At 55.3% G+C, this 16193-nt stretch overlaps 1 protein-coding gene across 3 annotated transcripts in view; it reads right to left on the bottom strand.

The window, feature by feature from the left end:
- Window positions 1-16193, bottom strand: part of Cacna1h (calcium voltage-gated channel subunit alpha1 H) — a 57122-nt gene that overhangs the window by 13619 nt on the left and 27310 nt on the right. For all 3 annotated transcript variants that reach the window (XM_038325792.1, XM_038325791.1, XM_038325793.1), the window contains exons 2-10: window positions 8950-9061; window positions 8736-8869; window positions 8441-8538; window positions 6525-6684; window positions 5000-5315; window positions 4765-4857; window positions 3023-3812; window positions 2285-2724; window positions 461-612 (exon numbers count right to left, since the gene is read on the bottom strand). In XM_038325792.1, coding sequence (XP_038181720.1) covers window positions 461-612; window positions 2285-2724; window positions 3023-3812; window positions 4765-4857; window positions 5000-5315; window positions 6525-6684; window positions 8441-8538; window positions 8736-8869; window positions 8950-9061 — 2295 coding nt within the window. The remainder of the gene's footprint in view (window positions 1-460; window positions 613-2284; window positions 2725-3022; window positions 3813-4764; window positions 4858-4999; window positions 5316-6524; window positions 6685-8440; window positions 8539-8735; window positions 8870-8949; window positions 9062-16193) is intronic.

Raw genomic sequence — 16193 nt, 5'->3', positions numbered from 1 at the left:
TCCAGCTGCAACAGGGTACTCTGGGAACTGCAGTAGCCCCATCCTGGGTCTCAGGGAAGCGCTGGCTCCCAGCCGTCAGGGAACTTGCTGACTGGGGTGGGGGGTGTGTCTTCTACCCTGGCCTTTCACGCCTGGCTCATCTGTAAGCTCAACTCATTCCTCCCAGCTACGAGACCCTCCTTTGAAGGGACATGGGCCCATTCTCAAGCATTCCACCATTCTGTGCTTACTTTACTCTAGCAAATGCCACTTCCCACCCCAGGACCAGGGTTACTCTGGAAGTTGGTCCCTACTACAGACATGGCTGACCAACTGTATAGCATGTGAGTGACCAGGGTCCTCATATCCTGCCCGCTATGAATCCCAGCATCAGCTTTCCAGCCATGGCAGGCTTCGCTCTCTGCAGTGCCTAGGAAGTGAGGCTCTCGGAGCCTCTAACCTGGGTAGGGACAGGTCCTACCTGATGACAACCACAATGCCGTCGAAGATGTTGTAGGGGTTCCGGATGTAGCCCAGTGGGCCACAGGCCAGCAGCTTCAGCAGCATCTCCAGGGCAAACATGCTGGTGAACACGATATTGCTTATCTCCAGGGCATTGGTCAGCTCATCAGGCTGCAGGTCAGGAGAGGTGGTTAGGATCCACCAGAGTTCTGGCCCTTTTAGGGGCACAGTACCCAGAAGCCAAAGCAAATTCACCACATCAAGAATGCAAGGGACCAACGGCTACTCAGACTCTTAGGGAGAGCTGCCTACAACCTAGGGAAGGAACTAGGACCTAAGAATGTCTCCTCTAGATAGACAGCCAATTTGTCTTGCTCTTCCACTCTGGTAGTCCCCATCCTGACCCTCCAATAATCCCAGCTGGACACAAGTGCAGCCAAGTCTTCCAAGACTCAAACACAGGATAGCCTGAGACACTGTGCTGGGGTTGCAGGATGGGCTACGGATGCACAAGACAGCAGCACTGGTACCTACATCTCACCCACCTCTTCCTTTGCAGAAGGCCAAGCAGGTCTCTCATCTACATCCTGCCCGTGTAGGAATATGTGCATGCCTGTTTGCCTATACCTGTACCATTATGACCTCCATGTGTGCATATGCATGCATTCCTCCATGCTGGATAGGTTGGGTGTGTTCTCTAGCACAATTTGAGCATAAACATGAAGTTGTTGTATTGGACACTTGATATGTAGAAAACTTGCCCAAATCCTCATACCTGTGTGTTCACATGCATCTGGCCCCACCACAAGTGAACTGATTTCCGTGTTCATAGGTGAATCTTGTGTGTACAGTGCAAATGCATGTGCACTTGCCTCTGAGAGCCTTGATCATGTGCGAAGTACACGTGTATGAATGATTTTCATGCGCACAGTGGAATCACGCATGTGCAGTGTGTACAACCATGCATACTTGTGCACATGTGCATAAGTGAGCCTGACATGTATAGTGTTTGCACATATGCCTGTATGCACGATACTTCAAGATGGAGTGGACTTATCCTCACCCCAGTACCACCTGCCCAAGCCTGCCTAAGGCCACAGTGGGTAGATTTCCTCTGCTTACTCCAAGATATTAAAAAGGAATCAAAAAAGCCCAGAGGTAAATGCCCCAGGAAAAAAACCCACTCCACTAAAAGAGGGTTGGGATTCCTGAGTCGTGTATTGTGTCCTATCCGTGTGTGTCTCCCCCCTGCTCTGTCTTGCTAGGCTTGGCCTTGTTTTCCCTAGTGTGACTGTCCCTGGGGCTGAGGAAGGAAGGGGGTTTGTAGTATCCAGGCCCTGAGGAATCCCAAGTACCCTTTGATCCTCCTCAAAGGACAAGCTCATGATGCTGACCCCCCTCTAGTCTCTCAGGTCCCCCAAGACACTGCCAGGAAGCTGAGGAAGTTTTGGGAGCCCCTCTCCATGGAGTCTTGGAGAGAGCTTGCTCCTTGGGATGAGGCAGCAGGGTGGAGGCCCTTGTGGTGCTTCTGGGTCCCCTCACTCACTCTTGGGGGTAGTCCCTGGTGATCTCAAACCACCTATTCCTCCCACGGCTGGGAGCTGCTCAACTAGAGCCAAAATGGCACTGTGCTCAGCACTCGGCAGAACCCCATCCAAGGAGCCATAATGGGTGACTTAATAGGAGTCCAGGTTAGGTAGCTCCCTGCTCTGGTGCCAACCCTCAGAGACCCTAGGAAAAGACCAGAACTCTAGGAAGACATGGGACCCGCTTTCTGCCTCTAAAACTGGTGCTTATCGTCCTGCAAGCCCAACCCTGCTTTGCCCCAAGGGAGAGAGCCCACCTGCTCGTGATACTCCACGCCCATGCTCAGAGTGTTGACAAGGATGGCAGCCATGATGCCCCTGTTGAAGTACTTGCTGTCTACGATGCGACGCAGCTTGCCACTGAAGGAAGCCCAGAGGCGGCCTAGCCCTCCTGGCTCTGAGGCTGGCCGCCGTGGTGGCCGCCGCCTGTCACTGCCACGACCTGGCGTGTCCACTTCATTGGGCTGCTGCACAGGGTCTCGGCAATCCCCATGTCGCACATCCTGTGTAAACTCATAGACTCCATGGGCATCTGAGTCTCCACTCTCTGAGCCACTGAAGTCAAACTCAGGGTCCTCCAGGGCGCTGGCACAATATGGGCAGCTCTTCAGCTCACAGGTCAGCGTGCCCGCCTGGGGGCTGGGCAGGGGGCAGGGCACACTCAGGCCGGACAGGTGGCTAGAGGCTCGGCCTAGTCCTGTCATGCCGAGACATAGGTGCGGTTAGGCTATTGCAGCAGCAGCAGCAGCGGCAACACACAAGGCCCTGCCACCCACAGATTCTGATCTTCATTCCCTACACAACCATTTTAGTTTCTTCATAAAGAAAGGGGACAGTCTGTGGACCCTAAGTTTTTCAGAGTGGTGGCAAGGACACAAAAATGGCCTCCTCCTGGGGCCAGGCAGGAGCAAATGGGATGTGGGCCCAGAACACTTGCCTGTGTACCTCCCCCCTCCCCCCGCCCACTGTTTTACACAGTGGGGCTGGGTCCTCACCTTGTTCCCCAACCACATGCTGGATCTTCTCGTAGGGGCTGGGGCTGCCCAGGCTCTGAGGACTTCGAGTTGCAGGACCCGGGGTTCCGGCACCCCGGAGCCCCTTGAAGCGTGGGCTGGTGGCACCTTTGCTGTTGACTGTTCCTGAGGGCAGGATGGTAGGGTAGTTCATGGTGCCCAAACCTGAGGCCAGCTTGAGACTGGCAGCAGTGGCTATGGAGCGTGCCACCCGGGCTCTCTCCTGCGGCCCCTCCACATGGCAGTCAGCATGGTAGATACTGTGCACAGATTCAGAGTCTGGCGGCCCATGGCCTGGGGATGGTGGCGACGGGGGCACACAGGCCCGGACCAACCTGGTGTCACCAGCACCCGGCTCTGGGCTGGGCCGGCGTGGGCCACTGTGGCTGAAGTGGTAATGGTGATGATGGTGGTGGTGGTGGTGGTAAACCAGATGGTGCACGGAAGCTGTGCGCCTGCCTGGCCGCCGTGGCCGCCGCCCAGGGCCTTGGCCATGCAGGGTGCTGCTGGGGTCCACCTTCTTACGCCAGCGGCTCTGCCAGCGGGCGTAAAGGCGCAGGCTACGGCGCTTAACCTTGCGGAAGATGTGGCCCACATACTTGAGGAGCTCCTCATAGCAGCTGCCGGGCTCCGAGAAGCTGGCCAGAGTGCTGTCGTTGGACAGATAGCGGGCCCGCTGTTCACGCATCAGCTGGTTTTCCCTCTGCTTTGTCTCCGAGAACTGCGTGGCTATCACCACCAGGCACAGGTTGATCATGAAGAAGGAGCCCACCTGTGGCAGGGGGTGTGTGACCACCAGTCGCTCCATAGCAAGCCCAGTCAGGACCTGCTCTGGGGACTGGGGCCTTGTCACAATGCTCTAAGCAGGAATATTCCAGGCATTCACTAGGTGGCACACAATAGGTGTTTTGCAAGTGTGTGATAATGAGACAAGGACCTCCCTTGGTTGGAGTCCTGCGTGCAGGACTTCTTACTCCTCAGATTTAGCCTCAATGTACTCTCGGCTGTGGTCACACTGTCCTTCTGTGGGGCCTTCCCAGCCAGCTCTATGGCCTGTTCTCCCTGGCACAGGTCATTATCGGCTCTCCTCTATGTTCTGCCATAACGGGCTGTCTTGAGAATTCAACTGTGACATCCCTTCCCTGCTGGGTCCCTGTAGGCAGCTCCTGTGCATCCAGAGATCTGGAAATGTTTGCTGACCTAACAATGTCCACACTGAGAACCACAGGACATTGAGGGACAACAAGAGACTAAATCTGAGACATAGATGCTTTAGATGCACTATGTGTGGTATGGATGTTAATGGGGAGTCGTGGACCAAAGAAATGTGGGGTCATGGATGCTATGAGAGTCTGCCAAAGATTCATGTTCGCTACAGGGGACTGGGCTAGGAGATCACACACATTTGTTGTGGGGAGGCTGTGTCAAGAGGACCAGACCCAATGTGGAGAGACGGGACTGGCTGTTGTGAAGATTCTGGACATCACCTTAGATCTAGGGGCTGCACAGATCTTCCATCCGGTCTACTTCCTTCCACTGCAGGAAGGGCAGAGAAGCCCCCGCCTGCCCTCCCACCGAAGCCCATCTCAGCAGATGCCTCCATACTGTGCTCTTAGGGACTCTAGGAGGTCCAGACTAAGTAACAAGGGGAAGAGGCAGGATATGGCTTCCCCCGCCCCCGATCAAACGCAGGATGCCCACCAGCTGGTCACGCCCACACTCACAATGATGAGGAGGATGAAGTAGATGAAGTTGTAGAACGAGTGGGCATCCATGACGTAGTACATGATATCCACCCAGCCCTCCAGGGTGATGACCTGAGGAGGCAGGCAGCTGGACATGGGCCCACGTTCTCCAGCTCCCAAGGGCAGCAGTGCGTGCCACACCCCAGCATGGGTGCCTTTCTCAGGGGTCACCATCCCACACCCCCAGGTGCCCCCCGGCTATTCTAGCACAGACCTGAAAGATGGCGATCCAAGCATAGCCGATGTTGTCAAAGTTGATGGCGCCGTTGTGAGGGTTGAATTCCCCTGAGCGGCACACGTTGTAATACTGGTTCCAGTTGATGCAGGCATTGCGGCCAGCACCCCCATCCTCAGTCTGTGGCTGCCCGTAGGCCTCCCAGCCAAGAGTGCATTGCACACGAAGCTCACGACGGTTGGGGATGTGCGAGCACTTCTGCATGCCGTTGTCGCGGCGTGAGGAACAGATGAAAGGGTTCTCCTCACCCTCTTCTGTTTGGTAGTATGGGCGCAGGAAGGTCAGGTTGTTGTTCCTGGGTTGCAGAAGGTCAAGGCATGGTTAGGGGGTTCCTGGCCTGAATACCACTCCCCCATTGGCTCATCCAGTCTCACTCAGGACTGCTAAGCCTGAATCCCACATGCCCATCAAGAGAGCAATTCCTCCCTACCCCTCAACTGGGCCTTGGACTCGAGATGATGAAGGAAGAGGTACTGGATCTATAATGTGGTACCCAGCTCACTGCATCATTGTTGCTACAGTGACAGATAGGCCATGCTTGAAGCATCTCAAGGCCTCTAGACCCACCCTGGCTCCCTTCCCCCAGTGTCTACAACAGTGACCTCTCCTGAGTGGGACCTGGAAACAGTGTGTTTCTACAACTCTAGGCTCCCTGGCATCTCCTCATAGACCTACTGTCCTCCTCTCTCCAAGCCCCCACATTCCTTTCCAAGAACATCTCAGAAGCTCTGAAACCCAGAGACCCAGGAACCTTAGAAGACCCCTTGGCCTGGGGGTATCCATCCTAGAGACTCAGTGCTCAGATACCTGATTGGTGATGGAGGAGGCAGACAGTTCACAAGTGGGGTCTACTGAGAAGTAGAGTGCCTCCCAGCGTCACTTTCCAGGGACACCCTAGAGGGTCATCAGCCTTGGGTTACCCATCTTCTAATGCTGTAGAGTGGGGCCCAGGATGAAGGAGATGGACATGCCCTCATTCCCACAAAGCAAATGCCATGTTGGCAATATAGGTCCCTATATTCAGGAAGCACTGGAGTCACAGATGCAAGGGGCGGAGGACAGCAGCCACTGGGGACACTGTGCCAGAAACTGGCAGGAGAGGAGCACGGTATCCTCCCTCAGACAGGCCTCTGGGGCTAAAGACACCTGCTATCAAACCCTCAAAGGCACTCACAGAGGAAAATTGTTCGAGATGAAGTGACCTCCACCCCAGCCCCCTTAGAACCTGCCCCTGAACTACCAAGCCTATGTCCTCATCTCCACACTGACCCTGTCTCTGGGACTGTACCTGTCTTGAGTAAAGCTGGGCACCCTAGGGCCTATCAAATTAGGACCCAGGTTCACTCTACGGGTATTCAGGGATAGAACACCTGGGAGGGAAGATGCCTTTGGGGGTGGAGACTGCAGAAGGGGAAGGGCTGAAGGGCTGAGTCAAGAGGTAACATTTTGGGATCATGGCTGGCTAGGTAGGTAGAGCCTTATGACACGGGTGGGGCTTGCACACCTGACGAAGGTGCTGTCCAGGAAGCAGCGGTTCCGCAGCAGGCCAGCCCAGAGCTGGACCCCAACAATGCCGAAGATGAAGAAGACGAAGAAGCAGAGGAGAAGGACATTCCCAAGCATGGGCAGCGTGTCCAGCAGCAGAGTGACCAGGATCCGCATGCCTGAGGGAGGCAGGGCCGGTGCTCAACACACCTGTAAGCCCTAGTAGAGGGTCCTCGGGGAGCTTCCCTTCGAGCCCTGCCTGCCACTCACAAATCCATACCAAGTCTATCAGGACAGGAAAGGCCTGAGGGACCCCCAGAGGGGAGTCGGGTTGCAGCCCCAGATGGCCAGGGCAAACCTCTCCCTGCTCCACCTCATTGTGTGGCATCCCCAGGGTGGGCCAGTGAGACTGGCAGTGCAGCTTCTGTAGGGACCCAGCACACTGGGTTCTGAGGCTCTGCTGGGCTGTGGGCAGGGCTTCCTTATTTCCAACGCAAAACGCAAGAGCAAACCTGCAGGACCCTGCTATAGGGAAGCATGGGAGGTGCCCTATCTCAGAGCAACGCTGAAGCTCTTTGTCCTGGGTGGTGCATGAACGTGAACAAATCAAGGAAGTGGATCAGTGGTGGCCTCAACCAGGGTCTGCCCCCCTCAGTCATCAAAAGAACGTAGCTCAAAATCTGCGCAGGGCCAGCCTAGGCTGTAGGTGGAGCATTGGGCCACACAAGGAGAGGGAACCGGAGTTTTGAGAGGGGTAGCCATGGAATGAGGGCCCTCGGGTCACAGGGGGGTCCAAGCTGATGGGGTGCAAACATTTCAATTGGAGAGACACTGTCTCGTGGGCCAGCAACCAATGAGGTCATGTGATCACACTGCCATAGGTCATGTGATCTAGGGGTGAGAGTAGAGCCAAGGTAGGTAGTTGGACAGCTCTGAAGGTACGGGGGTTGCTGTAAGGAACAGGCGGTCCTGTCTAGGAAAGAATCCCAGAGTTCCCTGGACATTTAACCAGAATATTTTGGATGGGAGTGGACCTGGGTTTCATCTCTGCTCCAACACACGGGTTATCCAGTGTGTTGCTGTTGAGGCTCTGTTGAGTACACGGGACACACAAGGTTCCAGGCAGTGCCACACATGCGTCCCTTCACCTCACACTCTCTTCTGTCCTTGGGAAATATATCATGTACTCCACTGTTTTAAAGGGAACCTGGGGCTCAGAGAAGCTTGGTAACATGTCCAATGTTACACAGCATTTGAACTGGATCTGATGCCAGAAGTCATGGCCAGGCAGGTAGGTGGAAGGCTGAGTGGCAGCTGTCAGGAGGTGTGGACCTGGAACCACACCTGTTCACGGATGAAAAGGGGGTGTGCACCCGGAACCACACCTGTTCGTGCATGTATATACATACCTTGCACAGTTCCAAGAGAGTTGCACCTTCCCACCCTTAAACTGAACATCTGAATTTAGATCCTAAGAAAACACCAAAACTATATCCCTAGACGCAGGAAGACGGCCAGTCAGCATCCGGACAGGCCACCCGCTAGACACAGGCAGATGGCCAGTCAGCATCCGGACAGGCCACATCCCAAGCACAACCATGTGATTTCCTGCATGTTTTCCCACCACGTGTAGTGGGAGCATGCAGTGTGTCCCTCCCCATAAGCCCAGTCTCTCACACGTTCTCCAACCCTGCCTCAGGCTCCACTGGACAGTGGTGTAGCTGGGAACCTTCTTGGCACCCAGTCCCACCCCGGATGCTATGCAAATGAGGAAGTCAAGGCTCTGAGTGGCTCCCATTGCTAGGCACTGGGAGTCTCCATCACACCCCAACTGGGACTGTCCTAGAAGGGCCCAGTTAGCTGGTGCCTGGATAAGAAGCAGGGCCAGCGGGACACACAGGCTGATCTCTTACTCAAGACAGGAGTGACACTTACTGGGGACCCGATTGATGGCGCGGAGGGGCCGCAGCACACGCACCGTGCGGATGGCAGAGAGGCTCACGTTGTGTCCGTCTAAAGAATACTCCATCATGCTGGAGGAGCAAGGGTGTTCAGGAAGGGGAAGACCCCAGGGGCCCATGACTCCTAGCCCATCACCCACTGCCCTACAGGGGCCAACGACATGTGCACCCTGCACGGCAAGGCCACCTGTCAAACCCTAGCCCCTCTCAGGTCTCAGCCCTGAGGTCAGGCCTAGGACTCCCAAGCATACCACGCAGAGGCTGCATACCCCGCCATGACAATGAAGAAGTCCAGCCTGTTCCAGGTGTCACCCAGATAGCACTTCTGCCCAAAGAGCCCCAAAGCCACCATCTTGATAACCATCTCCACAGCGAAGAAGGCAAAGATGAAGTCGTCAAAGGCCTGAGTGGAAGGGGATCACGATGAAGGAACAGGGTACACTTGGTACCCTCCTGGTCCTCCTCACAGTCCTTGACACCTACCTCCAAGATGCTGCAACGCTCTGAGCGGCAGTCAACATCCTCGCAGGGCCGGAACATGCCAAGCGTCACACAGTTCAGCATGATGACCAGCATGCTGATGTGCTCGAACCACCTGGGGGCTGTGTGTTAAGGGCCATGTGCGCAGCAGACAACCCCGCTTAGGCCGGGGTCAGCCTCATGGCAACAGTGAACGCAATAACAGAACATGACCACCAGATGGCGCCATGGCACCACACTGGCCCCTATGACTCTCTAGAGTCCCAAGTTCTCCCAGGGAAGATAGTCACTGTCCCCTGCCCCTGCCTCGTACCAAGATGGACCTGGAAAAGTTGCCGTGAGCCAGTAGTGTCGCATATGAGGCCCAGGTGAGAACACCAAACAGACTAGAGTCTGGCAGTCTTAGTGAGGATCAAATATGCACGGCCTGCAAGAAAGCCCTGATCGGACAGGACTTAGGAACGTGTGGCAGGAGAGACCGACTCTCCTGAAGGTGACCGTGAGCAGTCTTTGCATCTCTAAGTCTGCCTGGTTTGATGACCAACGGAGCGCCCACGAAGGCAGTAGCACAGAGCTCCACCAGCACGTGCCCAAGCCCCAAAGCAACACTACTGACTCAATATGGGGACACAGGCTGGCACTGATGTGGTCTGGGGCCACAAACCACAGAACTAGCACCAACCAAAGCGACAACCTGCCAGAGGTACCGGGACAGAATATGCTGGGAGATGACATTCTCAGGGTCGGGGGCTGTACTACCCTCTGTCCATGGAGCTACCTGGGAGCCAGGGGGCGGGGGGTTAGGCCATTCTCTGAATGCTCCTCTTGCAGTCCTGACCCTGACCTCCCTCCCTCACACTCACAGAGCTGGGCCCCCCAGCCCACACAGGCGGTGTGCTCCGCAGTGCCAAGCCACCAATGTAATTACACGCTCCTGCTGAGCGCGTCATAATTACACTTAATGGGTTCAGCAGTAACAAGCGCCTCTACCATAATGGGGCTGCGGAAAACAGAAATCAGCCTCCTGCTAGCGCAGCACCGGCCAACCTCTGGCAGGCGATACCATGTTCCCAGGGCCACAATCTGCGGAGTTCTCATCCCCTGTGCTCGTCCACATCTGGCTAAGAGCCTGTGGCTCCAAGTGGCTTCTGCACACCCCTCACCCAGCAATTTCCAGCTCGGCCAAGCTCACTCACAACACCGCTCAATGCTACTCTCCACCCGGACAGACAAGGGGGGTGAGGGGCTGGTCTCCCAGGCTGGCCTCGCTGTGGTGCCAGCGGGCACCCTCACGTGGCTCAGTGGTAGACTAGCTTCCAAGGTAAGAGGGCACTGCTATGGATTAAGGAGAACAGGCTGGGGGAAGCAGCACAAAGCCATGGAGACCGGAACCCCATATTACACTGGCTAGCAAAGGTCCCTGTTAGGACATATAGTCAGACCAGACTAACACAAACGGCTCCTAGGCCTGACTAGACTCTGAGTCTACCAGGTGCCATGCCTTTCCAGGCCTGCTGGACACCAATGGAGGAAGCGACTGCATCTCTCTCGGCAAGACTAGGCCCTGCTTCTCTGACCGCTCCCTGAGCGCTGGTCGCCCCACTCCCAGAAGAGGCTGGGAGATTGGTTATCAGTGGAGATAGGCTCATCCTAGCTATCCCTACCCACTCAACTCCAGAAGCCAGGACTAGAAGCCTGTCCCAGACTGAAGGCTGTTTCTTGACTTCTTTGCCCATCGTTTGGTTTCTCCCAGGCTCAGCGCACATTCATCCACCCACAGATTCTCCAAGGAGGACTCAGGTAGACTATATTCCCTGAAGCTGACTTGCCCGGATGGTCTACAGTCCACCTACTGTGTAACCCCAGGCTCCCAGCTGTTACCTTCACATACAGCTACTGCCAAGACTAACACCAAGGTTGGAGTATGGCCTCCCCGAGTGACTGTTGCCTCTGGACAAGAGGCAGGCCTGGGCACATCTATGGAGCAGGGGACACTTGCAGGGGGCCTGCCAAGACCCTTAACCTGGTGGGGAAGTGATCAGGTCCTGGACCTGGGACCTGCCTAAGCAGAGAATATTCCAGCTTCCTACAACAGCAAGAACACACCTCACGTGTCACACTGCCCCCTGGTCATGTTCTGTGGGCAGCCAAGGACAGGCAGCACCAACTGGTCATATCACGCGGAGCCGGGTGACTTCCAGAGGCTTAATTACAACAGATAGATTTTCTCGGTTTAATTAAAATTTCTGCAGGCTTTGAACTGACGTCTACAAATTAAATCAATTTCCATGGGGGTTAGAGGAAACCAAACGGATATGTGAACAGGAGATGGTACCGGTGGAATCCAGTCAAGTGGACTAATCTGGTTCCTCCTTGCCCCCTCCCCCAAGGTCTCATTCAAAAGGCAAAGACCCACCCAGCTCTGAGATTTAGCAAGCAGCAAAGTTCTGAAAAGCAGGCCAAGAGAGAAGCTGAACAAGGGGACCCAGGAGATGCCCCTTGGATGGTAGGATCCTGTGGTTGGAGAGCACAAAGCAGTCTCTATGGACCCTGTCAGCCAACACTCCAAACTCCAAGGACACCCACTGATGCCTGGCCACCACTCTGAGTCTGTGCACTTAGGAGGGGCTCAAATGACTTCCCATTCTGCACCACACCATTTGCCAGGATCCCCAGTCAGCAGTCAGGAAAGAGAAGGTCCTTCCATGGGGACTGCAGAACATTAGCTAAAGAAACTGTCTCTAGGGTCCCCAGGCTGTTTTGCTATGGACACAGCTTCCCTGGGGAAGATGGGATACAAGGCTACCCCCATAGCGAGATCCCCCTCTCCTCACCTGTACAGTAAGCCCACACTGGGATCATGATAGAGTTCACAGAAGGGTTCTCAATCCACAGATGGGGGGCCTCCAGTGCCCCCCAAAGTAGCCTTATATGGACCTGAATGAAAACGACACTGGATGCAAGGCACCAATGACGGTTGCTGTCCGTGGTGCTGAAGCTGCTGTCCCACCTGGGGCCCATCCAGGGTGAGCAACAGGCTGGGCTGGCTGGGCTGGGGAAGGGGTGCGAATCCGGGAGGGTGTCCCTCACTGGAGCAGGGTGGCCCTTCCTCATTCAAAGGGAAGCAGGAGGAGAACACACAGCACACAACTGTGCTGAGAAAGGTGGTAGCTTGCCCTGCTCCCTCATCCTAGCAGAGGAGATGAAGCTACAGGGTCCTTGTCTACATGTGCAAGACGAGGCCACACCTAACCTGCCGACTGGGGTGGTCACTGTTACATCTACGGAATCACTGAGGCCCGGCAGGTGAATGTCTCTTGCTGCTTGCTTGGTTAACTTAACAAGCTGTTGGCTCCCCATGGGAGACAGTCCCAGCTGGATCTCCAGATGGAATACAGTCCCTCATAGTGGAATACATCCTTCTATGACACAGGATGGTACGGGCCAATGTGATCCTGTACCCCCAGACCCCAATCTTTATTAACACCCAGCTTGGCACAACTCCCATGTCTGATGGCGTAAGAGTCCCTGGGATTCCCCTTGCCCCACCCTAGTGACTCACGTTTAGAGTGGGAGGAGGGGAAATCTGTCTTGATTCTATTGTAACCGCCCCTTTTCGGGGTTCAGTTTCTCCATCAGTCACAACACTTCGATTCACGCAGACCTTTCTGGTACAGCAACAGCAGGGCTTTAAGTCCTCCTGACACGTGCTTGGCCCCTGGGCTGAGTTTCTGAGCGTCACCCACCACAGTGCCGCTCTGCATAAGTGGGGACGGAAGGGTGTCACCACAGAAGAGCAGGGCAGTGGCAGCAGTGAGGCAGCCAAGGTCCCAGAGTCCTACATCCTCACACCACTGGGTAGTGTGGCCATGCTAGCTGGGGCAAGGGTCAGGAGTCTCCAGGTGTGGCTGCTGCCTGGCCTCCACTACCTTAGTAGCCCTCAAGCAAGACAAGAACTCAGGATTCCAAACAGGACTCCCTGCTAGGTGGTGCATGAGATCAGAGGATTAGCTCTGAGCTGCTCCAGCCCCGCCTGCCAGCCCCCAGAGCAATCTGTACAGCCAGCTAAGCTCCATTAGGCCAGATCCAGAACAGCTTGGCTTTTGCGTGTGAGAGGCTGGGCAGGAGGGGTAGGAGGATGAAGGACCCACTATAGGAAAAAAGATCGAGCAGTCAGCACCAAACTCACAGCCCCATGCTTCCTACCTTGGGGCTCTGGGGCTTCCCTCTGCAAGGGACCAGTGCTTTTCCAGAATCCTCCTTGTCTCAGGGGTCTTGAGCCTTCCTTCTCTCTTATTCTGCAGCATGAAGCCCACACTGTGTGCTTACCGCTGCCCCTCCTGCCACTGTGCTCTCAGGAGCCCTCAACCTCACTTTTCCAATTTGTTCAAGAAAGGAGCATGTTTGTTCATAGCGAAGGACTGTCTTCCAAAGGGACAGCCCAGCCAGTGATGAGGCCTCATACACTTCATGGGAGCTGTCTGCCTCGCCTCAGCTGGCAGAATAATGGCTTCAGGTCCTGCATCAACTAACCCTCTTGGCAGGCAGCTGCAGTGCCTGGCATTCAGTGGGCAATGAGTACCTACCAAGACAGTCCAACTCCCCCAGCATGGTCTTTCTGAGCCCCTCTATTCCTGGCCCTTCTCTCCATGACAATGGGATCAGGATGGACTAGTCACCATGAGGTCTATACTACTTGACGGACAGGGAGGCCCAAGGGCTTCTGGCCCAAGCATCAGGGCTCCCTGCAATGAAAAGAAATCAAAATGGCAGAACTTCCAGGCAAGTGCACATGGCTCAGCACACACGTGGCATGTAGCTTGTGGCACTGCTTTCATAGGAATGCTGCTGACATGTGAATTGGGACACAGTGACATGAGGGGGGCAGAGGAGGGGGTGACAAGAAGTTACAGAAGGCACACGGCCCTGCACACAGCCCCATCTATGGAAAAATGTCACAGTGCAAAACTGGCCCTGAAGGATGAGAATTCCGTACATGCACGAAAAGGAAGGACAAGTGGGGCCATCACCCATCCACGGGCACGTGCGTAAGGTACAGAGTGGGAGGCAGAGGGACAGGAGAAGCAGTCACTCCATTTTAGCCCCCTTCACCCAACCACTGCTACATCATTTGACTTTGTGTGCTGAAGATCTAGGTGCTGCCTTTACTTGTGGGGGTGCTGGACTCCTGACATGGGAGGCCGCACCACAGCAACCTCCAGTTGGCAGATGGCAAGGAGGTCTCATCTGGGCCTCTCTAGGGGCCAGGTCGTGAAGCATCAGGACAAACAGATGACCAGGAAGAGGATGTGGGGGCACACCTGCACTGGGCTGCCAGCCCGGTCAATTTGACTCTTCCTACACCTTGGGGGGAGTACATGAGGTGCTCCAGACTCCATGCTCAGTGACCCCCATGGCCCTTCACGTGCCTCAGGAAGATCTGGTCTTGGAGTTCTGGGAGCCTGGAAGGGTCCGAGACAAGTCTCCCGGGCAGAGACCATGCATCAGGGGAGGGAGCAGATGTGGGAGGCCCGTGAACATGACTATACTCTGTGGAAATTGGTTTTCCACTTGTCCCTGCCAGTACCCTCTTTGGGGTCAGCAGGGCCCAAGACAGGGTACAGCCCAGATGGCTGGCTCTGACTCACGTGGGATGGATGTGATCCTAATGGTTCCTTGACCAGCTGATGGAATAGGTTAACTAACCAGTGATCACTCTGTGGCCATTGAAGATGTCTGAAGATGTTAGGTGTCTCAAAAGGGAGACACGAACCACACACTGGAGGGTGACACACTCCAGGACAACGGTACATGTATGTGCTATGCCCCTTCACCCTGGTGAGAGCTCCAATTTTGGGGACCCTAACATCTTCTGTTCTTATCCTTCTTGGGCTGTCCCTCAACCCTAGGACTAGCATCTAGCCCTGCTCACACCTCAAAACCTTAGGTCCTACACTCAGTCCCAAATAACTGGGCACCCACAGTGCCATCTCTCGCAGTCCACTGTGAGCCAGAAAAATCCCTGAGAGGTCCCAGATCTGTTCTTGTTTCTGCTGTGCCACCACCATCCATCTGAGCTGCCTCTAAAACAAAGCCCTGGTGGAGGCATCTGCTCAGAACCTTGCTATGGCTTCCTAGTGCCCTGGCCACATAATCCAAACCAGAGCCCAGTGTGGCCTAGCCCTAGGAATGCATTGCTGGATCCACCTTGTCCTGGCTGCTCCAGGGATCCAGCCCTCTGCTCCACCCTACGATGACCTTTCCAGCCTGAAGGGTGGCCTTCCTAGTAGCCCTGGAAGTTATCATGGATGGAGTCTGTGCAAGTGACTGCCGGAGCCTCTACTGATGAAGGGTCCGTCATGCCAGACACCTGGGAAGCTTAACACAGGTGTCTCTGGTGCCCGCCCTCATCAGGAGGCTCCAGGAAGATGTTCTGAAGGGTAGGCAGGTAGGCTGCCACCAAGGAGAACACAAAGGGATGCTAGCTATACAAGTTATGTTGACTCTGCCACCCTCACATGCTCCTCCATGACCCACACTTTGAATTGGCTCCCTACAGATGGGCAGGACGGACTGCTGTGGCTGAGGGTGAGGCAACACTGTCAACCGTGGCCCCAGAAGGAACCCCAAAGCTGGCCCAGATAGTCTAGCTACCTCACAAGTCAGAGTAGGTGGGGCCTGTTACTCTTTTCCCTGGGGGAGTTGGAAACACACAGGGTGGGGGTGGGGGTCCTCTAGCCTACACTGCTAGCCATGACCTCTGTGTATAAGAACTGCAAACGAAGCCAGCTTCCAGACCTCTGGGTCTGCTACCTTCCTTCTTCCCGAGGAAAAAGTGAAATCCCGAACACTTCTCACAGGCTGATGCCTGATGCCAGGGAAGTTCCCTGTGGGCGTTCATCCTGGTCTCCTGTGAGGTCTTAGGGGCGGAGCATTCTGCAGGCTGTGCTGATGATTTGCGGGAGGTTTCTCTTTCTTCCCTGAGGCTGTTGCCACGCCAACAGCTGATAACAAGGTGAAGAGGAACCTGGAGACCCAATTAGGGCAAAGATAGTGGGGATTCCCCAGCCCAGCTCCATTTCCAAAGGCTTCCATCAGCTCAGCTTCTGCACTGCTGGTCTGACGGGGGGAGAAGAGGGGAGAACGTGTGTTGAGAATCCTATCTGGGTTTGGGAATTGAGAGGAAAGATGGGATGGCAGGAGGAGCCGGGGCCAAGGTGGCCTTGTAGGGGTCATCAGAGTGATCA

This window comes from Arvicola amphibius, chromosome 4, assembly GCF_903992535.2.
Source record: "Arvicola amphibius chromosome 4, mArvAmp1.2, whole genome shotgun sequence".
Taxonomy (NCBI): Eukaryota; Metazoa; Chordata; class Mammalia; order Rodentia; family Cricetidae; genus Arvicola; species Arvicola amphibius.
This window is presented reverse-complemented; position numbering and strand designations above follow the sequence as displayed.